General features: G+C 54.4%; 10 protein-coding genes across 13 annotated transcripts; 5 read left to right on the top strand and 5 right to left on the bottom strand.

Moving 5' to 3' along the window:
- Positions 1 to 68: 68 nt before the first annotated feature.
- On the top strand, positions 69 to 2,454 carry PV09_04820 (uncharacterized protein). The gene has a single exon (XM_016358241.1). It carries the CDS (start codon positions 267 to 269, stop codon positions 2,190 to 2,192), a length of 1,926 nt encoding a protein of 641 aa, XP_016213859.1. The 5' UTR covers positions 69 to 266; the 3' UTR covers positions 2,193 to 2,454.
- Positions 2,455 to 2,686: 232 nt separating this feature from the next.
- Positions 2,687 to 4,342, top strand: PV09_04819. 2 transcript variants are annotated; one of them, XM_016358239.1, is made up of 3 exons: positions 2,687 to 3,272; positions 3,361 to 3,944; positions 4,004 to 4,342. In XM_016358239.1, exons 1-3 carry the CDS (start codon positions 3,229 to 3,231, stop codon positions 4,303 to 4,305), a joined length of 930 nt encoding a protein of 309 aa, XP_016213857.1. In that variant the 5' UTR covers positions 2,687 to 3,228; the 3' UTR covers positions 4,306 to 4,342. The 2 variants fall into 2 exon arrangements, with proteins under 2 accessions (XP_016213857.1, XP_016213858.1); XM_016358240.1 differs by having other exon boundaries at positions 2,687 to 3,944.
- PV09_04818 (uncharacterized protein) lies at positions 4,284 to 5,743 on the bottom strand. The gene has a single exon (XM_016358238.1). It carries the CDS (start codon positions 5,639 to 5,641, stop codon positions 4,385 to 4,387), a length of 1,257 nt encoding a protein of 418 aa, XP_016213856.1. The 5' UTR covers positions 5,642 to 5,743; the 3' UTR covers positions 4,284 to 4,384.
- Positions 5,744 to 5,896: 153 nt separating this feature from the next.
- On the top strand, positions 5,897 to 7,722 carry PV09_04817 (uncharacterized protein). The gene is made up of 2 exons (XM_016358237.1): positions 5,897 to 6,744; positions 6,800 to 7,722. Exons 1-2 carry the CDS (start codon positions 6,097 to 6,099, stop codon positions 7,490 to 7,492), a joined length of 1,341 nt encoding a protein of 446 aa, XP_016213855.1. The 5' UTR covers positions 5,897 to 6,096; the 3' UTR covers positions 7,493 to 7,722.
- Positions 7,693 to 10,415, bottom strand: PV09_04816 (uncharacterized protein). The gene is made up of 2 exons (XM_016358236.1): positions 9,134 to 10,415; positions 7,693 to 9,063 (listed from the first exon to the last, which is right to left on the bottom strand). The coding sequence occupies exons 1-2, from the start codon at positions 9,695 to 9,697 to the stop codon at positions 7,984 to 7,986; spliced, it is 1,644 nt and encodes a 547-aa protein (XP_016213854.1). The 5' UTR covers positions 9,698 to 10,415; the 3' UTR covers positions 7,693 to 7,983.
- PV09_04815 (uncharacterized protein) lies at positions 10,380 to 11,661 on the top strand. The gene is made up of 2 exons (XM_016358235.1): positions 10,380 to 10,637; positions 10,687 to 11,661. Exons 1-2 carry the CDS (start codon positions 10,469 to 10,471, stop codon positions 11,337 to 11,339), a joined length of 822 nt encoding a protein of 273 aa, XP_016213853.1. The 5' UTR covers positions 10,380 to 10,468; the 3' UTR covers positions 11,340 to 11,661.
- A 523-nt stretch (positions 11,662 to 12,184) lies between these two features.
- PV09_04814 (uncharacterized protein) lies at positions 12,185 to 14,146 on the bottom strand. The gene is made up of 4 exons (XM_016358234.1): positions 14,122 to 14,146; positions 13,780 to 14,064; positions 13,551 to 13,724; positions 12,185 to 13,496 (listed from the first exon to the last, which is right to left on the bottom strand). Exons 1-4 carry the CDS (start codon positions 14,135 to 14,137, stop codon positions 12,283 to 12,285), a joined length of 1,689 nt encoding a protein of 562 aa, XP_016213852.1. The 5' UTR covers positions 14,138 to 14,146; the 3' UTR covers positions 12,185 to 12,282.
- Positions 14,147 to 14,277: 131 nt separating this feature from the next.
- On the bottom strand, positions 14,278 to 15,696 carry PV09_04813 (uncharacterized protein). Its single transcript, XM_016358233.1, has 5 exons — positions 15,548 to 15,696; positions 15,236 to 15,477; positions 14,757 to 15,176; positions 14,558 to 14,707; positions 14,278 to 14,508 (listed from the first exon to the last, which is right to left on the bottom strand). Exons 1-5 carry the CDS (start codon positions 15,607 to 15,609, stop codon positions 14,426 to 14,428), a joined length of 957 nt encoding a protein of 318 aa, XP_016213851.1. The 5' UTR covers positions 15,610 to 15,696; the 3' UTR covers positions 14,278 to 14,425.
- A 129-nt stretch (positions 15,697 to 15,825) lies between these two features.
- PV09_04812 (uncharacterized protein) lies at positions 15,826 to 18,756 on the top strand. The gene is made up of 2 exons (XM_016358232.1): positions 15,826 to 16,105; positions 16,158 to 18,756. Exons 1-2 carry the CDS (start codon positions 15,846 to 15,848, stop codon positions 18,742 to 18,744), a joined length of 2,847 nt encoding a protein of 948 aa, XP_016213850.1. The 5' UTR covers positions 15,826 to 15,845; the 3' UTR covers positions 18,745 to 18,756.
- A 3,475-nt stretch (positions 18,757 to 22,231) lies between these two features.
- PV09_04811 lies at positions 22,232 to 24,985 on the bottom strand. Of its 3 annotated transcripts, XM_016358231.1 has the most exons (4): positions 23,921 to 24,985; positions 23,704 to 23,863; positions 23,153 to 23,628; positions 22,232 to 23,075 (listed from the first exon to the last, which is right to left on the bottom strand). In XM_016358231.1, the coding sequence occupies exons 1-4, from the start codon at positions 24,177 to 24,179 to the stop codon at positions 22,957 to 22,959; spliced, it is 1,014 nt and encodes a 337-aa protein (XP_016213849.1). In that variant the 5' UTR covers positions 24,180 to 24,985; the 3' UTR covers positions 22,232 to 22,956. The 3 variants fall into 3 exon arrangements, with proteins under 3 accessions (XP_016213849.1, XP_016213848.1, XP_016213847.1); XM_016358230.1 differs by having other exon boundaries at positions 23,704 to 24,985; XM_016358229.1 differs by having other exon boundaries at positions 23,153 to 24,985.
- Between the last annotated feature and the right edge of the window lie 475 nt (positions 24,986 to 25,460).

Genomic DNA, 25,460 nt, shown 5'->3' with positions numbered 1-25,460 from the left:
GCCACCTCATCACGGGGTTTCGTGTTTGCCCAGGGTCTCCTGAAAACGTTCGCTCCCATAACAGATCTGGCCACTATGAAATTAGCTTTCTCGAGTGTTTTTCTCCGCCCTTGAGGTTCCAAGGTCTATGTATGGATATCCAGCAAACCGCGACATAGTTCTCTGCGCTTCCGGTGATGAAACGCTGTTCTGCTAGCTTAGGCCTCCCTTTTGGAAAGATCCATCCACAACGATGATCCCTGTGATGCTATGAATAGCTATACAATATGTCAACGGTGGAAACACTTATACACATCTCAGCACCAACAACACGGGAAAGTGATGCTCAATATCGAAAGCAGGCACTGAGTTATAGCAACTTTGAACCTCAGGAGAACCACCATATTTTGATGTTGCCGAGTGCGCAAATGAGACACGCTGGTTCTGAACAACAAGTCAAGCATGACGGGGCAACGGACTATCTGCTGAAGATACGACCAGCGATGAAAAGCTCGCAGAAATTAGACGCAGGCGAATCTGTCCTAGTGAGCGTCCAGGAGAGACGACGAACTTCACAGGCTACTCGGAGATCGAGGAAGTCCCACACTCCAGACCGTTTTGATGAAAGTACTCAGCAAATGCTTAATACTCAGCATGCTGCTGCTGGAATCCAGAGTCAACTCTCGGATAATGACAGGCCGGAGTCATCTACTGAGTCCTCCAGGCCCAGCAAACGGCAAAGACTGCAAAGATATCGACTTCGAAATCGTGATCAACAAAACCGATTCACGTTATCTTCTGCAGCGTTGTCTCCAGATCACGATAGCTTACACTCTTCTCGTACACAAACACCTCCAAGGGCTCGTCGAGATAGCCAGAGTGCTGAAGTTCAATCACCGAGACAAGAGTCATGTTCAGAGAAGGGACTTTCACTAACTATATCCGATGGGATTCAAAATAAGCAGGATAGCCGCATGAGCAGAGATGTTTCTCCCTCCACAGCTATGGAGCAAGAGATCGAAGCTTTTCAAGCCATGCGTCGGCTCATACCCGACATGTTACGTCAGCAGAGACTGGATCCGTCCCAGCTTCAGGACTTTATTTCTTCCATTTTACCAGACACTTATAATCTCAGTCAGTCTGACGGCATGAGCCAAGTTGGAAATCAGAGTACAGAAATCAAAACCACGGAATCAGCCATGAGTGATGTAAATAGCTTCACTTCTAAACACATCGCTCTTCCCACTGTCGACCAGAAATTGCAAAACACGGACGATCCTGCTCGAGCAGAGCTAGTTTCTAATGATATAAACTCCTGCACGCCGCATGTTGAGCAACAGGCTCTCCTTCAGAGCGAGGCCGTGTCATCAAGTGTGCAGCTTACTTCAGGCGCATCAAATCAAATGCTACACGAAGTACCTTCCCCAGGGTGCGCTGTCTCATCCGAATCTCATCGTCGACGCCACAATTATTGGGAGACGGTGTTGCAGGAGACAACGGAAAATGACAGAAGTTTGCAAACGACGTCGCGTTCCCTAGATGCGCATGCTCGCGGCTCTACGAAGCCGCAGAAACTCAAATCCTCGTACGCAGTTGACCTTAAGGTACCAAAGCCGACCCAAATCTCACCTATATTTCATAATTACTGTCAACAGCCACAATCACAAACCGCTTTGGATAGTTTCTCATATGATAATGGTAGTTTGGAATCACTTAACACAAGCCTCAAGGCGAGCCCTTTAGTCAATCCAGATATATACTGCGCTCTAAAGTCGATGCCGCGACAAATCTTCCCGCCAGAAAACATAAGTCAAAACAGCATAGAGCCCCAAGATGCCCAGCAATCTTTGCTCGCAGAGAAGCATATGCTCTTTCGCCGGGTCATACATCGCAGGTTAGACCCTCTTGAACGTGGTTGTTGGAGAGTTTGTCTTGCAGACTGGGACCCGGCCTTCCAGCTGAAATTCCTCACGGACCTCAAGGACTATCTGGAAAGCGGCGCGATGGGGAAAGACCCCTGGGTCGATATCAAGCGCACTCAGACAGGTCTCCCTGAATCGCTGGATTTATTCTGCGGCGTAGATTCTTTGGGGGAGATGTGGCTGTTTCTTCACGTCATCAGCGAAAAGCAGCTTGCCCTACAGGACTTGCATTGGTTAGACTGTGAAGGAAATCCCGCTGTAACCATGCCTGCTAGATCTGGGAACAAGTGAAGATACTTTTCTTTCGTACGGATCTAATTCTCAGTATTGCTTTTTATTATGGATACCCAAAAGCGGATATAATTTGATCTAAGGGGGATATGGGTTATAATTTTTGATTGTGGAATCCAGCTGACCATTGCATTGGGCATCGCCATGCAACATGAGTGGCTTGAATAAATTGCATTTTATGCTCGTCAAAAATCTTCTGAAGTTGTGTATAATTCCAATGAGCGAGACTTCACACGTCGAGGATCTAATCTTTTATTTCCGCCAGGCGCTTTGTTTTGCGCAACTTTTGGTGTTGGCGTTGCACGAGTATCACAAAGCGGCGCAAAGCTTCTTTGTTTCTTAATCTGGTTCTGCCCCTTTGGATTCCTTGCAGTACACCATGGATGGACTCCCGAAGGCACCCTAGAAGGGCAGAAATGAGGCCATTCTCGCTTTCCCTCACACGCACTTCCGAAGAACGGTGGGCTGATGTTGAAAAGTGCGCTATGCCAAATGAAGAACGCACACGGCAACGATTCATTGGATGGTTACCGCCACCACCAGTCTTACGTTTGCCGTGAGGTGCTGTGCAGCCCAGCGAAGTGCCAGTGACTATACGAGGTTGTGCTGATTCCACGCGAACGACAAGCTGCGGGTTCACTTTTCTTTGCTCCGAGAACGTCGAACTGGAGACGTAGACGAGCCTCATATCGCACCAAGGAGTCATCCTAAACGACCCGACCAATGATCAGCAGTACAAACCATGGCTTCGAAGGCTAGGTGCGCCCTTCGGCCATTTTCTTTCGGACCAGAATTGAATAAAGGAAGCATGTTCTAGTCTGGCTCGTGGCAGACATCAATGGAGGTTGTTAATGTTCGGAGATCAAGTTGCTCCGACACGAGGAGTTCTTCAATGTGCTCATCAAAATATATATGGGCCGTAGGTTTCAACAAAGGCTCTTGAGGGAACACACTCATCTTTGACTATCTTTGCGTCAGCTCACCAGCCAGATCCTAAGCACTTAGTCCATCTGCATTTGAATACCCAGCATTTGCCATGTCTTCGGTCACCCAGATCACCATTGCTGGTTTCACCGGCCGGTAAGCATTTCGCCTCGCTTCTGACCTTTGAAAGTCAAGTAAATTATCCGTCCTGGGGCATCTGAGTAACGTGTGCGTGACGCTATAGAATGGCTCAGCTCATCACCAAATACTTTTTGGACAACTATCCCGCTGTGAAGATCAACGGCATCGTTCGCAATGCTTCAAAGGTTCCTGACAACGTACGGACGTTGTCAAGCATCGGTGTCTTCGAAGCTGATGCTACTGACAAATCCTCTTTAGTAGAAGCGCTCAAGGGCAGCCAAGTCTGCATATGCTGCTATTCTGGCGAGCCTGTACTTATGACGGACGGACAAAAGCTTCTGGTCGATTGCTGTATCGAGGCTGGAGTGTCTCGATACATTGCAAGCGACTGGGGCAACGACTTTCGCGCGCTTGCGCTCGGAGAGGTGCCCATGAAAGATGCGTCGAAACTTATATACAGCTATTTGCAGGGAAAGAGAGCGGATGGGAAAGACATACTTGGAGTGCACATTCTCACAGGCACCTTTATGGAAGTGCTGTTTTCGCACATGTTCGCAGATGATGCACATACAGTGATCAAGTACTTTGGAACCGGAGACGAGAGATTCGATGTGTCTGCGATGCCAGATGCTGCCGCATGGACCGTTGAAGCCGTCATGGACCCAAATGCCTCTGGGGTAATCGAAGGTTTGTGAACTGATGCACTTTTGATCAGTTGTTGTTCGTTGCTGAGATTCCGATAATAGTGCGCGGAGACCGCGTCTGCTACAATGCCATTGCCAAACAGCTTGAAGAAGTGTATCAGACCAAGATTACGCTCCAAAATTGCGGCACGCTCGACTCGCTCAAGAGTATGATTGATAGATTGCGCCAAAAGGATCCTGGTAACGTCAAAGCTTGGGCGCCGCTTCTTTTTGTGCACTATGTGCTGAGCGGAAAAGGAGACTTGAAGAATGTAGACAGTACACGCTACCCAAAGGTCGACCCTCTTTCACTGACAGGGTTTCTGAATCAACACACACTGGCCGATGTCACCGAGTATTATTGATAGTTTACGTCATGTACTGCACGATACATAGTCTACACAGCTTATTGGTTTTCTAATGCATCGCTTTTGTTTCATTCGATCACAGCCCAGCTGCTTGAGCTGCAGGTGCAAGTAACAGTGCACGAATTTGCTCGCTCGCAGGTAAGGCAGCCCATAGATGTACGTAGAATCTTTGGCAAAGTGCGATTGCCGGTTTCGTAACCCACCATTGCTGGATCTTAGCAAGGAGTGCAAACCAGTAACATGCGAGCAACAGCGCTACAGGTTCTTTCGCTTCCAACGCCTGAAGGTAAAGGCCTTTGAGCTGAGTTGCAAACGAGAGGTAAAGATCGACCACGGCCGAGCTAGGCTCATGATTGCTGGTGAGCACAATATACTGGAACGGCGCTCGATATATCTCGTCGAACACCTGGTCGCCGACGAGATCGCGCATGTGACGTTCCCGCTCGGCCATCTGTTCCGTCATTGCCAGATGCTCTTGACGGATGTCTTCGGCGGAGCCGGGGATGTTGCATCTGATGAAAAACTCGTGGAAGAGGACGGGGACGTCCGGGGTCTGGCGATGGAACTTACGGTGGAAAGACGGAAAACTTCTGAAGGACTTGAGACCGGCGAGCAAGACATCGAACGAGTCGAGAGCGTCGCCGGACGTGGTCGCGTCCAACATTGTAGACCAGATGACCAGAATAATGTGTATCATGCCACAGGCGAAGACCGCGTCAACATCTTGCGGCTGAACGTCGTTCAGTTTCTCCTGGAACAGCTGTAGCGAGAGCGAAGAGTAGAATGCTGACAGAACTTTCAACCTCGCGGTCGAATCCAGGTGTGTTAAGTGGGAGGCACTCACTGCCAAGATGGCATGAAGCAGATATTCCGCCTGCGTCCCGAGTTGAAGACCATGTCGCTGGACGAGCTGTTGGAATATCGGAGTAGCGAGCCACTCGTTTTTACAAGTAGTGAAGTGGTCCACCAAAGTTCGCACCTCTGCCTTCTGCACCGCAGCATCGGCAAGAGCCCTGGATTTAGAACAGCGTTGGAGGTTCTCCCAGACCTGTTCCAATAGTTCATCTCTAACCGCATGGGGTTCGTTACTTCTTCTGTCTCGCTCTAGACCCCCAAGCCCCTCAGGTTTCATGAGCAAGTAGCTACACTGCCGCCCGTAATCGGAACATTGCCTACAACTTGGTTTTGTCTCGTCACACTTGATTCGGCGGGTCTTACATACTTTGCACCCTGCGCGTGACTTGGAGTGCGGCCGCTTTGTCCTCGTGCTGGAGCCATCCTTGAAGTCCGGCTGTTGTGCAGCGGAAGACGGATACACGATCCAGTCGGACATTACTCAGGACCGTTCTCGACTTCCAGCCCTTGGACGGTTGATGCAGGGAAGGGTTGATCTAGAATCCCGCGAGGGAGTTGATTCAGAGAGGGAAGAATGTCGTTTTGTGGTTCGGCGACGGGGGATGATCGGATTCCCCGTTCGGCAAGGCGAGTTAGCCAAATTAGGTTCTAAGCATGGTTTAGGTCTAGAGGATGGCGCCCATCGCATGCGGAGGCCACCTCAGCCTCAAAACAGTTGACTCCATCCACCATAAAAGGGAACTTCAGTCCCTTGTTAAATCACACAAATGAATGCCCTTTACAACCAAGTATCCGTAGCAACATCCTTCTATTAGACGCCCGTTATTGATCTTTCTGCAGAAAGCAGGAGGTCCGGGCACCTTCGATTTCTGACTCAACACAGTGTAGAACTACGCTGCTGCGAACGGCAAAGAGTCGCCATCGATCTCCGCCATGCCGGAGTCAGGCAACAGTCTTGCGACGTGGAAAAGGCTTTTCAGAGCTGCATTGATCGGTGGTCAGACGCCTCTGTTTTCCGATCCTTCGAGTTCAAGTTCGCCCAGCCTCGGGTCCTTGAAGTCATGTCCAAGCCCAGGCCTCAGCTGCTCGGGCCACGGCGGCTCTACATCTGACACTTGCTGCATCAACTATCCCGGCGGGCAGTTTGCGCTGACGCAGTTCTGGAATTCTGACCCGCACGCGGGACCGCCTGGGTATCTTGGACCCAAAAACACGTGGACCGTCCACGGCCTATGGCCAGATCACTGCGATGGGCACTTCGACTCCGTGTGCGACTGCAACAGGAGCGGGGACTGCTCGTCTGCAAACTACAAGTGCCCGCGTTCGTCATGTAACAGGGAGTACTCGAGCATCACGAACATCTTGGAGAAGTTCGGGCAGCACGATCTGCTGCGGTATATGGGGGAGCACTGGAAAGGGATTAACGGCGACGAGCATCTGTGGCAACACGAGTGGTCCAAACACGGGACGTGCGTAAGCACGTTGGAGCCGGCTTGCTACGTGAACTACACCGCGACGCAGGAAGTGGTGCAGTACTTTCAGAAAGCGGTCGAGGTCTACAAGTCCCTGCCAAGTTTCGAGGTACGTTCCCATCGCAGGTCATTCTTTCGCGAGACGCAGTCTGAACGTCGTACAGTGGCTCGAGGCAGCGGGCATCGTGCCCTCGGACGAGAAGACGTACACGCGCGCGGAGATCGAAGCGGCGCTCGAGGCGCCGCGTGGCGCGAAGGCGATCATCCAGTGCGACCCCAGACGCCCGACAGAGCTGCGCGAGATCTGGTACCACTTCCGCGTCAAGGGGTCGCTGCAGCAGGGCGAGTTCGTGCCCAGCGACCCAGACTTCTCCGGCGTCGGCGGCTCCAAGGACACGTGCCCGCAGACGGGCATCCGATACCTGCCCAAGCGCGACGCGAGCGACGGCCCCTCGCCCACGGCCACCGCGCCACGCCCGACGGGCACGCGCTCCCCCGGCGCCAAAGGCCGACTCGTCGTCAAGCTGAAGGACGGCGGCCAGCGCGGCTGTCTAATCAGCAGCGGGAAGTGGTACAACACCGTCGTCGGATCGAGCTGCGCGTTGTTCCACGCCCACTGGGCTGGCGACCGGGTCACCCTCCGCTCGAGCAAGGGCCCGTGTGGCCTTTTGGATGACGAGTTTTCGTGCGGACCCTCCGCGCCGCTCACCCCGTTCCAGGTCAAGGACGGGAAGTTGATCACTGGCGACGGGACGAGTGCGTGGTCTGCGGACAGTGTGCCCAGAGGCACGGAGCAACAGGTCGTGTATTCTACGAACGACTACGACGTGCAGCTGGACATCTTGTGGAGGCAGTAGGCGGAAAAAGATCTTGTCATTGTAGAGGATCATGTATCACCATCACGTAGAAGATACCCGATATGAAATCACAAACTCGAGAGAATCTGCTCGGTGACAGTGAAGGGACCACGACACTTTTCTCCCCCGTTGCTGTCGCGCGAAAAGCAGAAAAATCACATCGCGTCGAGACCAGTCTCACGCAAGATGTGCCCAACCGCTTTAAACTATGCAGATACATTTTTATTTCGGCTGACGTTGTTCTTCTATCCAATTGATATACAGTGTCGCCCCCGCCTTGTTTTGTATTTGGGCTGTTCTATAGTTTCGATCAATCAATCGATTTGATTGCTTGCCTTCCCGCCCCAAGAACTCCAATTGCATTTGAGTCAAGGCCGGAGCCTTCTATCTCGAGAGGGGTTCCGTCTTCTCCGAGTCGTGATACCGGTAATACACAAATGAAATAGAACTAGCAAGTGGTGATGGTTTTCACTCCGTATGTGCCTCAGTCCTTACTCCTTCTTCTGTGAAGTGGAAGCTTCAGCCTTTGGCGTTTCCTTGGCAGGCTCAGGCTCAGCCCGAGCAAGCTGCTCCTTTTGCTCTGCGGGTGCTGCAGCTTCCGCCTCGTCCACAGCGATCTCTCCTTCCGCCATAGATCTCTCTTCCTTCTCGTCAATATCAGCGTCGTCCCTGGGGCTCTGACGGCCCTGCTTGACGTTCGATTCATTCTCTTTGTTTTCTTCCTCAATCAGCTCCTGCTGCTCCTTCAACACCTCGAGACGCTGCTTGTTCGTCGCGGCGCCCTCGGCGTTGTGCACCTCGAGCTCGATCTCGTGGAAGAGCTCTTCGGGGATAGAGGACAAGACCGCTTGCAGGGCGTCGATCTGCGTAGAGAGCTCGCCGGAGTCCTTGCTCGAATCGTACATGAACGCGTTGCTAAGAACAAGGAGCGTGGAGGGGACGCCATACTTTAGACGCAGATCAAGCCACATCTGGAGGTCGTCACGGAGACGGGCAGGAGACACGCCGTGAGTGCGGATGCCACGACTGGCACAGGCGGTCTGCAGCTCGGGCACAGAGAGAGAATCGACGCCCTCGTACGCGATGGCCCGGTCGTCGCGTTTGATCTGCCTCATGCGGTGACGGATCTGATATCGCAAGAGCGCATCAGGTCCGACGGCGTTGAGGTTCATGTATCGACAGATGCCGACCAACTGTGGTCTAGACAGGTTGTCAAGGGTGAGGTCGTCCTTGAAAATCTTGCACACTTTGATCACGTCGGCTTTGCTGGGAGTCTCGCCTGTCTGGCGCAACTTGCGGAAGAACTCGGTGAACTCCTCCTTCTGGGCGGTGGCCGCTGTGACGGGCAGGCCGGATTCCTTGAGGGTTTGACGCAACAGGTCCGAGACCTTCTTGCGCGTGCTTCTCAGCTGGGAGGCCTTGTTTTCTTTGGCCGTGGCGCCCTCATACGTAGATGGGAGGAGATTGGGGAAGAGTCGGAGAGCGATGGGAAGGAGCAGCTCGGCGAAGGGGACGATGACGAAGACAGAGAAGGGCACAAGGCGGGCTAGATCCTGGACGGTGCGCTTAAGCTGTTTTGCGACAGTAGGTCAGTAAGTGTGCTCAAATCGAGCGGGGACTTGATCGCATGTCGAGACGTACCTGTCGGTTCTCCCTCCGTGTCAGCTCGTAGCCGGCAGCCATCTTCAACGCCAGTCTCGAGCTGATTTTGACCTCGGTCGCCAAAAGCTTGGTGCCATCCCAATAATGCTGTGCCTCCTTCTTGACCTTCTGCCACAGCGTCAGCTTCTTCTTCTCCTCTTCCTTCTTCGCCACCTTCTTCTCGTCGTTTCTCTCGGCCGCCTCCTTCTGAGCTACCAGCTGCGAGAGGCTCTGCGCCTCCGCCGGCTGGACAGAAGCCTGCGCACCAAGCCCTTCCTTCTGAGGCTTGGCGCTCTCTTTCGACTCCTCCGCGCTGGCCGTCTGTTTCTGCTGGTCCTTGGGCAGAGGCTTCTGGGCTTCCTTGAGGTTGAAGCCGGGAGGAGGACCATTCGAGACGGAGCCCGACTGGGTAGACGTCTCGGTGGCTACGCCAGCACGAGGCACAAGGATGGCAATGGCGGGAATCTTCGACGGCAGCGCTGGACGAAAGCCACCTCTCATGCGCAAGTTGCTCCTCAAGAGGGCCGGAGCGACCCTCGAGGCAGCACGGTTGACCGTCGACATGGCGGGACAGGCGCTGCAGGTACAGAATTGGGTGGAGATGGGACAGCTTATCGGGTGGATGACATCTGCGATGCAGCAAAGGTCGATGATGGATGACAGACGGAAAACGGTTGATGTTGGGAGGGATGATGCGACGACGGGGAATCGATCACGTCTGGCGTTTCTTGACGGACTGCGGCCAGGCCGAGATGGAAGCTGACGGGCGTCGAGAACGTGGACCGGGACCGGGACCGGCCCAAGGCCACCACTGCGGCCACACCCCAGCCAGCGACCGCCAAATCCTCAGCGGGTCTGCCCCTGTTGAGTCGCTGAGCAGCGCTGGCGTGCTTGGGCCTGCGCCAGCCCCCAACCGGCTTCCCCGCAACCTTCCGACGAGGACGTGCAGACGATGATGATCCCAGATCTGTGTCGCTCCTCTCTCTGTGGCTTCTGCTGATAATACTTGTACCGTTGTGGTATCTGTGAACGCCGCCCCCTCATCCCCGTACTTTGTCCTCCCTCCTCCCTCCTCCTCACCCGCTGTTCGCTGTCTTCGTTGATTGTTCTGAACCTCCTCTATCTTCTCTGTCTTTCCATTTGCTTTTTTTTTTAGAAACCGTGTTTTTCTTGGGTGTAGCCACTTCTCACAATGCTTTGCTGATCCGACGCCTCGAGTCGGAGGTACACGCTTTGTCCGAGCCATCCCGTCGCCCGTCGCCCGTCGCCCGTCGCCCGCCCCGTTGTCCTGACAGTCGCGCTTCCGTCAGCGTGTGCACAACGTCGCGGCGTGCTATGGAAAGGGTGCAAAGCCTCAGCCGTGCAGTCCGCTTGCTTCTTATCGGCGCGCCTGGTGTTGGGAAGGGAACCCAGACCGAGCGCATGCTCAAACGCTACCCGCAACTGTCCGCCATCAGTTCCGGAGATCTCCTGCGCGACAATGTGCGCAACAGGACGCCGCTTGGTATGTACACGTCCTGCCGTGATGGCCATCTTGTTCTGACTGCCCGAAGGCATCCACGCCGAAACCATCATGAAGGCGGGCCAGCTCGTGCCAGACACCATGATGCTTCGTCTGATCCTTAACGAGCTCAACAAGCGCGGCTGGGTCCAGTCAGACACACCGATGAAGCCCTACACACTGCACTATTCGTCCTCTGTGCAGCCCGACACGCAAAGCGGCTCCTTCGTCGACGACGTCATCGTCGGCGCCCCCATGACGCAAGGCTACACCTACTCCGAATCTCCGAGCGCATCCTTCATACTTGACGGCTTTCCGCGTAATGTCACTCAGGCATCGCAAGTCGACAATCTGATCCCCATCAACTTCGTCATCCACATAAACACGCCTGTCGACGTCATAATGGATCGCATTCGCAACCGGTGGGTGCACGCCCCGTCGGGGAGGGTCTACAACACCACCTTCAACCCGCCAAAAGTTCCCGGAAGAGATGATGTTACGGGTGAAAAGCTGACCAGGCGTGACGATGACGACCCTGAGATATGGAAGAAGCGGCTGGCACAGTTCGAAGAGACGAGCGCGCCTCTATTAGAGCACTACGATAGAAAAGGTCTGTTGTGGACGGTCACGGGGAACAGCAGCGATGAAATCAGCCCCAAGCTGTTCAAGGAGTTCGAAAGACGGTATGCTGTCGTTGACGTGTAACGAATTGGCAACAACACTCTCTCTCGCTTCCTACAACCCAGTACGAGCGTGGCGTTGGTGGCTTCACACGGTTCTTGGAGTATGGTGCTTCTTCGCCTTTCCGAATCTCAGACGCGGACAACCAAAGGACGCAGCCCTCACTTGCTTCGATGACCTTTTTCTCTCCATCTGGATGATTCTGCCTTCTGGGAAAAGGGAAACAATCTTCTCATTCCCATACTTGTATATATCGTCGTGCCTCCGGCGTAGAGCCATCATTGTATATAGACTTCTAATTCGGTCAGAATCAGCGACCACCAATCCATGTAACTCAGTCCTCATGCCTCTCACCAAAGCTCCAGCATCAAAGCCAGAGCACGTTTCCATCACAAGTGCGGACTCTCAACGATGTCCCTGCAGGAACCACCCCAAGGAAGACCGACCAGCGCCATGTAAAAATGGTGCCCTCGTCAAGCCGGACCTGTCTCTCACCAGACTCAAGCGCTAAAGGGCGACAATCATCCGCCTTCGTCGTCAGTGGAATTCTAGTCGCGACGACGCGCGAGAGCAGTCAAAGAGCGAGGTTCGCGTTGGGAGCGTGCACCGCGTTTTCCAAATGCGAATACTTCGTTTCGTGGCGACCCACGGAGCCGACATGTTCCCCGTTCCCCCCTATCGCCAGCGTCTTTTTGCCGCCTCTCGATAGCACTCATCCGATTCTAGGGGGGCGTCGAGCCACAGGAAGGAATCTGCACTATTCCATAGCAGGAACTGTCGCTTTGGCTTAGTTCATTTCGCGAGACGCACACGCCCGCAACATCATGTATTGAAATGGGTGCCAGCGGAGCGTGACGATGCTGATGGGATTGGAAAAAAAAAGTTCGATTTCATTTTGACGTCTTCGGTTTGCACAAAGAGAAGGGGAGTCTAGACGTCTGAAGGCTGGTGAAATCAACGTCAAGCCTTAACCAACCACCGTGTTCACTGGACTGTTTTGCTTCTTCATGATCCTCAGCTTCGTCTCCATCTTGACCATTGGCCACCATCCCTTTGTAAACTTTTCTCTCGCCCATCCCCCTAGGTCTATCCACTTCTGTTCCCAAGGCTCTGGCTTCAAAATCTTCCCACCCACGAACCTATCCTCAAATGATCGGTTGTCGAGCATCTCGCCGGGTCTCTTGACTTGGATTCCTCCGTAGCCACGCACCAAGTCTACTATGGTGAACTTGCCGATGACGCGCTCCGGCTTCTCCACTATCACGTAGTCGAACTGGTCCCAGAAAGCAGGGTCGAGAAGTTTCTGCTCATCTTCTGTCTTGTCAAAGATCCACCTGGGAGAGCCGGACTCGGTCAAATTAGAACGATCTTCAAGGAAACGCGTCAAACCCGTTTGGCACGCGAGGTTATCGGCATGAACGCGGACCGTTGTGGTGCTGTCGGCCGTCAAGGCGTGGAGACGCATGACTGCTTCGCCTCCTGGGTAATTGAGACGGGAAATTGCCAGGAGACTCGCTGATGCAGCAAAGCTAGCCGCGGTCGAAAGTACCAAGACAACAGACAGCAATCGGTAGATAATACCTTTTGAGCGACGAGTCCAGATCCAAGATGCACCAACAGAGGCAACCGCCGTTAACGCAGGAATAATGTAAATGATGAAACGCCACTCCTTATGTGGAAGGAAGGAGTAGACGAAGACGAACGTGATGGAGGGTAAGAGGAGAGCCAGGCTCTTGGATCGTGTTGCTGGGGAAAAGACAGCAATTGGTATCAGTAGGGTATACGTCATAGGGTTCATCATGAGTTTCGGGATTGCGTTGGTGTAATAGTAGTTCGGGGGGCTCACGCCCCAGTCCGAAGACTTCCCTAGAATCGTGTTGTAGTAGAACCCCTGCAGTTCCGGCCACATGGGAAACTTGTTCCAGAAATACGAATCCACCACGAGTGTTGCCATCAGGCCGGCTACCGCGCCGACGAGTCCAGCAGGAACGACAACGGAGGGAATCGTGGAGCTGTTCACGCCAGCCAGAAAAGCCGATATACTAAACACCAGAATGGCAATCTCAGATCGGAAGACCACCCCCGCAAAAGTAAGCAAGAAAAGGCATTCTCTGTACCAGGCTTTGGCTTGATCGGATCGAGCGCTCAGCCCGTACACAAAGTTACGGAGTGCCAGCGTAGCTTTCAAGAGTAAGCATCCCAACGAGCGCGGTCATTAGGGACGATAAAACGTACTCAGAACAAATGCGAAGATATTTGGAAGCGTTCGTGAGGCATAGTACATCAGGTGAAATTGACTCGTTTGTAGGATCATGTACCACGTCGCAGCTGTGCTGCCAAATGTCTGGCTGACGGCGTTGCGAAAGGAGATCAACGAGAAGGCGTTTACAATCCCCAGCACGCCCCGTACTAGGTGGTCCAGGTCAGCACGCCGAAAGACTTCCACGCAAATAGGGGGACGCACCCAAAACCTGGGCATCGAGGCCTGCGGTCGCCGCCCCAAGAAGCTGCGGAATGCCTGTGAGTAGGGACAGCACTACGGCGCCCACGAACGTTCTTGGCACGGAGCCGGGGAACTCGACGTGGTCGTAGTTTGCCCTTAAAAATTCACCGGTCTGATTCCATGATATCCCGGACGCGAGAATGTCGTGTGTTGCCTGGATGTTGAACGACTCCTCGACTTTGGTGAACGGCGCATACGAGAGGTGCAGCAAGATGACCGAGACGACCAGAATGGTCGTTACTTTTTCTACATCACGTTTAACGTTCTGCGTAGAGATGCCATAAGCTTCCGGTGAGATCTTACCAAATGATTGACTCATGATGCATCCTTGATGTTGTCGTCGAGCTCACCGAAAGGAGCAAGTTGTCAGGGTTACATTTGGGTCACGTGATATCTACGTCGTCCACACTTTGTTCTCTTCTAAACAGCAATAGACGGGTGGAAGGCGCGAGCAAGAAACACAAAGAGTTACGATGTATATTTGATCTGCTTTGGAACTGGGATTGAGGAGCAGTAGTTGAGGGTTCAAGTACAACCCTTCCGCTCATACAGCATTGACTGAATCGCACGTTTTCTCGCTGCGTGCATTGAAGCGCCCTTGATCTTCTCACCCTTGCACCCTGAAAGTTCTTCCGCTGGCCGTTTTTCTCTCCGCTTTCTCCTCTGTGTCGGGCCGAGCACGACGTAGGACTTGTTTCGTTAGCGCAACACATGGAAATAGAACAAGCGGCTCGCTCACCTTGCAGAAAGTCCGCGGTCCTTCTGCGCATCCGCGAGTGAATATAGGCCTTGGAAGCCTTGATGTGGTAGTGGAAGTAGTCGCGGAAAGTCTGGATGTGCGAAATGACCTCCTCTCTCCGCTGGCGAGTCAGGTGACGAGGGAAGAGCACTGCATCTCAATCAGCGCACATCAAGACCCTCGAACTAAATCAACATACCAAACGTAATGTATCCTATTTCGCCCTTGCCAGACGCCAACCCCGGAATGCCCTGCAGTTCCAGCGGCGGATCGTTGCGGAAGAGAACCTGGGGCGCGTTCTGGATGGCTCTCCGTCTAGCGTCGACAAATTCCTGCAAAAACACCTTGCCGAACACTCGATCCGTCTCGTCTTTGAAAATGGTACTGAAAATCACCGTCACGCGGTCGTAGCCTGCCTTCACATAGATGGCTTCTTCCTCGCGGTAGTGGATGGCTCGCACTTCTCCTCCCTCGAGCACGCCTTGCGGCGCGGATTCAGTTGTGTACTTAGAAGCCTCTTGTTCGAGGGCTTCGAATTCGTCAAAGGCCTGCTCGAAAGGGGCGGCCATGGCGTTCCGCTTGAGGATCGAAATGCGTCGGATGAGGTCGTCGCGGGCTTCTAAGAGGTTGCTTTAGCTGCAATCCCGTGTAGAGCGTAGCAAAACCGATCCGACATACCTTGCTCGGCCGGCAGATTTTCGAGATCTACTTGCACCGAGAAATCGTAGCCCTGTTCTGGCGCCACAATGTAGGGCCCATATTCTCTTTCAAGCACTGCCTGCGCGCCATACTGCACAAGCTCGTGGAAGCACTTGACCGAAATGGATATCAATATCTTCGTCTTCGCCTCCGGCGTCGATATATGAAAAGTGACACCGTCAAAGTCAGACACGACCTGGTCAATTGAAACGGGCGCAGCTCTAAAGCACAGCCAGGTCAGCGGTCATAATATGTCGAATGTGTGCGCGCGCGGGGAGAGACGAGTCGTACCCAGAGAACCTTTCCTTGAGGAGTGACTCTATCAGCACATTCTGGTAGTCTAGGAGCAGCATCTTGATGGCTCCGGCCTGTATTCCAGAGCGGTATTTGCGTGTACTAGTGGGCGGGGGATGTGGCTATTTCGGAGGTGCCTGCGAGGCCGCACTTTGGCAGATCCAGTCCAGCCCCAGCTGGCACTGACGCAGCTCGTTGTTCTGGTGGGGCCGTCACATTTTCGTGCCTTTCCTCTTTCGGCACCAAAAATTTCTGGAACTCTGAATTCTGCGCATGCGAAGCCAAGCGACTCGCGATGGTCCGGACTTATAACAAATACGAGGCGTCCAGGACGTTTGGACTGGTGAACTCGGCCTCCTCCAATGTCTTGTCCGTTGTGGAAGGGGGACGGCGTGGTACAGGAGTTGGACTCGCCGTCGTGGGCGCATGCGAAGAGGTATACCAGTGGGATGTCAAGACCGGAGAATTGATAGGCAGATGGAAGGATGGCTCGAACAAGGCAAACGTTACGGCAATTACGAGGAGTGTGGCTGACCCTGATGTTTACGCCGTAGGGTACGAGACATCAATTGAAATGCGAGACTGGATAGCTGCTAACGCCGTGTAGTTACGAAGATGGGACAATTAGGCTGTGGGATGCGCGAATCGGCACGGTGCTGATTAACTTCGATGGCCACAAAACCGCGATTACGACGCTAGCATTCGACAGTAGCGGTGCGCGTCTAGCCAGCGGCTCAAAGGACACGGACATTGTGGTGTGGGACTTGGTGGCAGAAGTCGGGTTGTTCAAGCTTCGAGGGCACAAAGATCAAATCGTGTCTCTGCAATGGCTATATACAGGGAAAGAGGATGGGACCAGCGATGCGGTCAATGGCTCTCATCCAGAAAGTGCATTCATTCTCTCGGCGAGCAAAGACGCACTAATCAAGATCTGGGACATCTCTTCGCAGCACTGTATCGAGACACATGTGGCTCAGACAAACGGCGAATGCTGGGCTATGGGCGTGTCGCCCGACATGAGCGGGTGCATAACTGCCGGAAGCGATGGCGAGCTCAAAGTATGGTCTATCGACCTCGCAGCTCTGGCTGGCTTTTCGGGCGGCGTCGAAGAGAAGCCCAGACAATGTCTTAGCGATAGGGGGATTTTGCGAAGACAGGGCAGAGACCGTACGACTTCTGTTCAATTCCATCCACACGCAGACTACTTCGCTGTCCACGGGGCGGAAAAAGCGGTTGAGATCTGGAGAATACGTCCGGACGCAGAGGTACAAAAGAGCCTGGCGAGAAAACGAAGAAGAAAAAGAGAAAAGGCAGCGACTACGGGGGATGAAGACGTTGATGACAACGTGACTGCCACCATCAGCGATGTCTTCGTGCCGTACACGATCGTGCGGACTGGTGGCAAGGTCGCATCTGTAGATTGGATCGACGTTCGTTCTCACAAATCTCTTCAGCTGCTGACTTCGTGTACGAACAACGAATTGGGTGCCTACGAAATACCTACTCATGAAAAGATTTCAAAGTCCAAGGAAGAGGCCGTCGAGCCCACAAGGACTTACTCAATAGACCTACCGGGTCATCGGACGGACGTGCGAGCTCTGGCCTTAAGTTCAGACGACAAGATGCTGGCTTCAGCGTCAAGTGGATCCCTTAAGATTTGGAACGTGAAGACGGGGACGTGTTTAAGGACCTTGGAGTGCGGGTACTCCCTGTGCTGCGCATTCCTACCCGGAGACCGGATCGTCGTCGTAGGTACAAAGTCCGGCGACTTGGAGCTGTTCGATATCGCGTCTTCTACACTGCTCGAAAGCGTGCCTGCGCACGACGGGGCGGTCATGGCCTTGCAAATTCACCCGGACGGACGATCGCTCGTGAGCGGTAGCGCGGACAAGTCGGCCAAATTCTGGAAGTTCGAGATCGTGGAGGAGAACATACCGGGTACACGAAGGACGACGCCACGACTGAAGCTGGTCCAGACAAGGATATTAAAGATGAACGATGATATTCTGAGCATATGCTACACACCAGATGCGAGGCTGCTGGCCGTCTCGACGCTTGACAATACCGTCAAGGTCTTCTTCGACGACAGTCTCAAACTCTTTCTTACATTGTACGGCCACAAGCTGCCCGTGCTAAACATGTCCGTTTCTTCAGACAGCAAGATAATCGCAACCTGTAGCGCGGATAAGAACGTGCGACTCTGGGGCCTTGATTTTGGCGACTGTCACAAAGCCTTTTTCGCCCACCAAGACAGCGTCATGCAAGTCTCTTTTATACCGCAGCCACCCTCTCGCGAAGAAGGACATCATTTCTTCAGCGCGAGTCGAGACCGCTTGATCAAGTCTTGGGACGGCGACAAGTTCGAGCAAGTCCAGAAGCTGGACGGTCATCACGGCGAAATCTGGGCCATGGTCGTCAGCAAGACGGGCGATTTTCTCGTCACCGGCTCACACGATAAGAGTATACGGATCTGGAGTTTGACGGACGAGCCCATCTTCCTGGAGGAAGAGCGAGAGAAGGAAATGGAGGAGTTGTACGAGAAGACGCTTACAAGCTCGTTGGAGGCGGACGGCGACATGGCCAACGGGGACGAGGTCGAGGCTACTGCGGCGTCTAAGCAGACGATGGCCACGCTGACGGCTGGCGAACGAATAATGGAGGCTCTTGAACTCGGCATCGCAGACTTGGAACTCGTCGAAGACTGGCAACGTCGCAAGAAAGCCAATCCGAATCTCGCGCCTCCACAGCGCGATCCCATGTTCCTCGCGAACAACAACGTCAGCGCCGAACGCTACGTGCTCAACACCATCCAAAAAATCCCCGCGTCGCACCTCCAGGACGCGCTTCTCGTCCTGCCCTTCTCCGTCCTCCCGTCGCTCTTCACCTTTATCTCGATCTGGATCACAAGACAATGGGACATCACGCTCAGCTGTCGGATATTGTTCTTCATGCTGAAGACACACCAGCGTCAGATCGTGGCGAGCCGCGAATTGAAGGGGGTCTTGGAAGGGATGAGGCGGCAACTGAGGAACTCGTTGGGAGAGGTGAAGGACCTGTTAGGGCTCAATGGCGCCGCTGTCAAGCTCGTGGAGGAGAGGGTCAAAGAGGGCAGTATCGTGAGGGTGGAAGACGTTGAGAAGGTAGAAATGGCAGAGAGCGCGAGGCGAAAGAGGACTTTCGTGGATGTCTCGTAGACTCACCCCCCCCCCCCAAGCTGTGGGTTCGTCAATGTTTGGTAGACATGGAAATACAAAAATGGACATTTCTGCTACAGTCTGGTTGTTTTTGCTCGGAACTCTATGGCGCCCGTTTGACCGTCTGAAGCAGCAAAGGGACGGAGTTTCGTGAATCATCTTTCCGGCCAATCCTTCAGCAAAGTTTTACTGCGACACAAAACGACGCTGACTACTTGGCCTGTCCGGCCTGCAGGGAGCATTTTTTGACATCAGTCTCCTCGCAAGATGCGTGAAGCGACAGACGACGCACAGCAAGGACACCTTGGTGGCGCACGACTTGGCTGCTGAAAGCATCGCCGAAAAAGGGGGTTCAAGGAAAAGTGAGGCTGGACAGGCCGTGCTAGGAAGATTTTTGACAATGGATGGAATGTGGTTCGCAAGTTTCGTGAAGGCAGAGCCAGCCCATGACGAAGAAGGGACGGGTGGTCGGACTCATGGATTCCTGGTGCTTTCGCCTCACAAAATTGCGTCCCAAGCACTGGAAATCCAAGCCCAGGCCGAAGCTCAAGCTGGTGCCCGTCTGCTGCGCTGGTCTCGGACTCCAACAATGCATAATTACGTGTGCGATCTCATCGAGCAGTGCGAAGCCTGTGTGGGCATCGATTCCGGGCACCCAGGAAGCACACTCCCTCACATCCCGAGCCAGGAATGGGGTGGTCATCGACAGAAGCAAGTCCAAGGCCTCTCGCAAGCACGTCACAGATCCCATCACGTCGAAGATTGTAGTTCTTAGCGCGTATAACGTATGACATTCGGTCTCGAGGACGTGGCATTCAGACGTCGTGGCAGTCGGCTGCGAGCAAGATGTCTACGGCCACACCGGTGCCGCCGTTAAGGGCTCGAGGATGATACATCGCAATTCTCGACCGAGCAAGATGAGGAAGCAGACACAGGACCGGAGATATTACGCCGATATATACGATGGGAGAAAAAAAAATCAAACTCTAATCATTCTAGAAAACCGGGGAGCAGACCTATTAAGCTTTTTCTGATCGATTCTGTCCGACACTGTGGATTCTCACCGCGCTGATCGATCCTTGACAACGTGCCATCCCGATGGGTGATGCCCATCACGCTCTTCTAGAATCTCGCAGGACTTGACACTCGTCCGGGAAGCCGGCAAGGTGAGAACGATGATCCCTCGTGGCTCTCCTACGATAAGACAAGAATCGGACTCCAGCGATCCTGGAGATTGACAGGTACCAGTATGTTTGCAACCGTGTTACCGCACGGCTCTGGTGTCTCATCGCCAGGTTTCATCCAGATTCGTGCAAAGGTGCCCTTGCTTTGAGCACCCACGTGCAATGGACTGAAAATGAAATTTCAATTTTCGCGCCGTGGTTTGGGCATACGACGCTTAAGCTACGCTGATCAGTGCCCTTGAGGGAGGTCGAGTAAGTCTCCTTATTTTCTGAGACTCGGCCATTGATTCGATGTGGGGAGTTTCCACTGCGTGAAGGGCACGACTCGTACTCCGCTGAAGCAATGCATCATCTCAGAGAGATGTGCGAGTGGTGACGGGTGAGTGGCAAAGGCTTCAGCACACCGGTGTGCCGCGTCCACTTTGCTGGAAATTCTGACAGTATGCTCTCAGTTTGACCCCGTTACGATCTGCCTCGGGGTCTCTTTGGCTGACTCCGTACTTGCACGGAAGGCCGAAAAGTCCTTGCGGTAGCTGCGGGACCACGTCTGATTGGAGGCTTCGGGCATTCTCAGATCAAGGTTTTACCTGCGAAGGCTCAGCGATTGGTTTCCCGACGCTGCATGTGCGCGCAAACAAGAAGATTTGTGCCCTGAAAGGTGTTTTCCAGATAGGACGAGCCAAACGAATGAGCCTTTTCGGGCAAAGATGGGCAAGCGGCCCTGCACACGTTCGAAATCTCTATGTACACCGCCGTAAGGGTCCTCTTGTGCAATATCCAATCAATTTATCGTTTATTGCAGATCATGAAGGCGGGTAAACGATCGGGCAGCATGATCGTCTCTCATTTTATCCCACAGGGCGAGCTGGGGGATGCGAGAGACAGAGAGAGAGAGAGAGAGAGAGGCCGAGAGCGGGCGTCCCTGCGCATGCTTAGTGCGACGGAAGATCCTAGTCGCAAACGGGAATTGTCAAGCTCAGTGGAGGAGAATGCCATGCCAGCCACAATGCAGGCCGTCGGAGAAGGGAACCAGTCTGGCGTCCAGTCGAGGGCCACTGGCGCGTAAGACCCAGTCCAAGCTTTTCCGCTCAGATTTGAAACGGCCCGCGTGAAGGACATGCGCTCTGGCCAAAAAAGCAGAATCCAACCGTCTTGCCGACGCTCCAGCACGGGTACGGGTGGCCAGCACACCGTTCATTGTCGGTCCACGCCTACGGAGGCCAGACGGCACAGCCTTGAAAGGGACGGCGCTGTGCTGGGCGGCGAGATGGCTGTACGGACGAGGAGGCCAGCGTGCTTATTCCCGAGGCCGGTATCGAACGGGACGGTCAAGGAAGACGGCGCGGGGAGGCCTTGCAAGTTCCGCGGCGGAGATGGCCCAAACGACGCGGGCGGAATGGCCGCTGCCTCAAGAGTGAGGCGGAGCGAGACGTCCCCTTTCCACGCCCTCTCTTGCGAGATTCACAGAAGGGGGAAGCCGAAGGAATAGGGAAAGGATCTCCACCGAGGCTGCCCGGTCGTCGAGAGCGCATTTGGGAGAGCCCGGCTGCTGGCGAGGGCGGTGCTTGCTCCTCGGGTGGGTTTCGAGCACGCCGCCGCGTCTTCCCCCCTTCAGAGCCGCCACCGCGCGAAACAAACAAGCACGGCGACAGATGTAACGTGCCGCTGCGACGTGGCCGTCCCCGCGCGATGCTGCTGGTGCTGCGGCGGCGGACGGAGGACAGTGATGACGCCTTGGGCCCTCAGGCGCCAACGAGCGCGCCGTCGTGGCTGGCCGCGCGATTGGCTGGATGCACGATGGATGCGATGGCCGCTTGCAAGATGGTGGGCGGGCGGGACGTGGACCCTGAGAAATGAGCGCCCGGCACGGTGACGTCGACGGCTGATGCGCCCTGCTCGTCAACCTCTTGGCACCTCGCTGCCTGTGTTGACGTTTCCGTTCCGCGTCCAGCGCGACGCTTTGCGACGGCCGCTTGCTGGGCGTGGAGGGCCATGCCCGCTTGTTCATCAGAATCGCGCTGTGCTCGTCGCCGCCTGGACGGCCGCGAGCTGGCCCGTCGGGGCTCCCTACGCACTGCCGCTCGGTGCCCTTCGAGCGCGCGCAAGGGTTGCGTTCGCCGTGTATGACTTCATTGCTCCTGTCGAGCCGGTTTCAGAGGGCTGTAAGTAGGCTGTGTGGACCAGCCGTTGTCGACTGCATGCCGTCATTGTGGATGGGCGACGAACGAGCTAGCCCGGGACCGAGCGAGGCGAGTCAACTTGCGATGAGTACGGCGGCAAGAAAAGTGAGGAACTATGACAGTGGCAAGCACGGGGCTCCTGTCATTGTCTGATGCAAGTGCTCTCTTTGCTTAGCTTACAACGTAACACACCTGGCCAGTGGACTTTTGCTTTTTGTAGCGTCCAATCAATCCGCAATCAATCCATGATTTTCCTCTCTAACTTAACCCAACTTTCATATCGTACACGTGACCTTCTTAACGAAGGGGGAGGGGCGCAAAGCATATCGAGTGCAAAGCATGCTCTCTCTGAGTAGCGAGTGATAGTGACCGTAGCACGTAGCTGTAGCAAAAGGCGCACCACCCTTACATCATTATGTGTTTTCTCCAAAACGATCAGCATAATAATACAGTGTATAATGGGGTATCGCGAGCCTTCTGTCTTGAATGCCCGCAAGAATATTAGGCACAATATGTCCGTCAATCAAAGAGAAAAAAAAAAAAAAGAGGAAAAACAAAATTGCGTCCTTGCTCTCCATTAACGCCATTTCGTAAAAGAGGGCAGCCTCTCAGAAGCCCAGGGTATCAGTAGCGAACGTCTAGCACAAACGTGTCCAACGCACGAACTGCGCCACGGGTTTGCCGTGAACAAAACGACGTGCGTTCATTTGTCGCAAAGCAACCGACTGGTGTACGTTGAATTAAACTCGGAGTGAAAGAAGCCAACACAGCTGTTTCTTCCGTGTTGGGATGTCTTATGCGCATATCGGTAACCGAGGCAGTGATGTGACAGATCAACAGACGCTGATCTACGAATCCTCTGGGGAAGGATGATCACGACCCTCTCCTTTGTGAACCTTGCGGTGTCGTCGCAGATTGGAGACAACGGAGAAGTGGCGTCCACAGCCCTCGACATCGCAGGCAAATGCTGTCAAATGCGTTAGACACGAGTGATGGCTGCCAAAGAAAAATTATAAGAACAAAAAAAAAAAAGATTAGACGTACGCTTCTCGCCGGTATGGCTGTACATATGCGTTTGCAACGAGCTCGGCCGCGTGAACCGTTTGTCGCAAATCTTGCACTTGTGCTTCTTCTGCGAGCTGGACGAAACCTTGGAACTGAACTGGCCCATCATAGACTGAGGGGGTGGTGCTGTTCCTGGGAAGTTGGTCGGACGGGGCAAGGTCCTCGAGTTCACGTCCACGGATTCGGACGCAGAGCTGTAGTCGGAGATGTCTGAGCCTGCTACGGACGGATTGTAGCCGTAGGACGACGGATAGGTGCTTGCAGACGAGATGGACGAGTGCGAAGAATGCGTCGAGGGGAAGCCGTACGAATCAGTCGAGCTTCGGCTGGCATTTCGAACATCGTAGATGTTTCGCGGCGTGATGTCGCTTTGGCTGAGTGACACCATTCCTCTGCTGGCGTCGACGGCGTCGCTGAAGCTGGTGCGTTGTGCCGCTGTTGTTTGCGTGTTCAATCTGTCCATGTCAATCAAAGAGTTCCGGCGATAGGGATCTAACTGCGGATCCAGAAGGGCCTCGGAGGATACTGACGGGTGAGATGATCGCCTTTCGAACGATTGCTGGTATGCCGCCGGACTCTTGCTGCTGGCGTAATCCATTGGGTAGCCAGGCGCTGATGTCTGAGCATAGCTTGTGCTGGCGCCCGCCGTGGAATACTGAGCACCGTACGAACGAGGAGCGTTGAGCAAATCTTGGGACATGTCAATTCCATTCTGTACATCGTAGAAAGGTCCTGAGGGTGTGCTACCTGCGCCTGGTACCGTAGAAGCGGTCACTGGAACTCCATAAGCTGGCATTGGCAGTGTCGTTGGCCTCTGGGCTTGCTGCGAGGCATCCAAGCCGCTGGACGGAGCAACGGACGAAGGAGCGTACATGTGCGACTGAGGCGCACTGGTTGCCGCCGACCACGGGTTGGTGAACTGAGGGACGTGCTGGTAGCGAAGACCGTCGTACCCAGGTAGATTTAGGTGAGACTGCTGGTTTCGACTATCGACAGCCATTGCCATGATGGAAGAGTGACAGCAAGGCGGGGTTTTCAAAAGAGAGACCACGACGGCGCGGCGGCGGCGGCGGCGGCGGTGGTGGTAAACGATTGGGATGAGAAAGTTTTGGAGTGATAGTCAAGGTATCACGGAGGATTCAACGCCAGAAACAATCCGGAACGTGGGGAAAGTCGATCAGGTCGGACGATGGGCGGGATCAGCGCGCTTTAAGAAGCCGTCGAGGATCACGGCGTGTAAGATACGCTGCTGACGGCTACCGAGGAAGGAAAAGCTAACAAGTGCTGCAGGTCGCAGATCGTCCAGCGCGAGGTGACACAGACAACGTGATCCGTGGTTTTGGCTCCAAGGGGGGGAACGACTATGGGATGCGTGGAGTATATCCCACAGGCGTGGCGACCGCTGGTTGCGATTCTGGCGTCGGCGCCCGTGACGCTGGCAAGCCAACAACAAGAAAGGTCGGATTCTCAGGCCCTCCCCGGCTCAGACGAGTGGGAGAGCGAACTTGACAGGTTCGGGCGGCGGAGGATGATTCGGTCAGCGGCTGGGATCTGGCGACTGTTGCGGAAATGATTTGAGGCTCCAGCGCATACGGCAGGAAGTGATGTTCAGAGGTAAATTGCTGGCGGGCGCACCGTCTGAAACGAAAGGGTGGATCAGAGGCAACGGCTGGGAAGATGTATGTGAAGATCAATGACGGTCAGAGGGGCGGGGGTGGGGAGGGCAGTGCAGATATTTGTGCAAAAGGAAGTACGTCTGCTGTTTCGCTGGCAGACTCAGCGAGCGCTCTGAACGTCGACCGAGAATTTGACGTAGAGGTTGAGATCATAACGTCTTGGCTAGCGTTAAGCGACCAGCTTAAGATCCTCCATCATCCAGGCGGTGGCGTCGCACCCCTGGAGCAAGATTTTGCCCACGGACCTCGCACCAGCCATGGGCCAACCACATCGGCAGCCAGCACGCCCGCTCGCAGGCGCCCTTCGCAAGGTTCGAGAGTGCGTCCATGCCGTGCCGGGCTTAGAGCTGCAACATCGCAGCAGGGACTTCACAGTTGTCCGCCCCGTGGCTCGCAGCCGCTACAAGGTGAAGCCCTACAACGCTGCTCAGGATGTCCTCCGCCCACTGGCTAGCGCCGTGAGCTGTCCTGTGCGGGCCAGTCGCGGCACGAGCAGCAGCATGCCCGCCAGCACCAGCTGTGGGAGCCGTCGTGCGACTGAAACCCACCCCCCTACAGGTCCTCAATGCCATTGAGCCCTCGCTCCCCTCTGCCAGTTCCTCTCCGCAGCC

The sequence above is a fragment of the Verruconis gallopava genome, assembly GCF_000836295.1.
Source record: "Verruconis gallopava strain CBS 43764 unplaced genomic scaffold supercont1.14, whole genome shotgun sequence".
NCBI classification, from domain to species: Eukaryota; Fungi; Ascomycota; class Dothideomycetes; order Venturiales; family Sympoventuriaceae; genus Verruconis; species Verruconis gallopava.
Note: the sequence above shows the minus strand (reverse complement) of the source record. Positions and strands in the feature narration are given on the sequence as shown.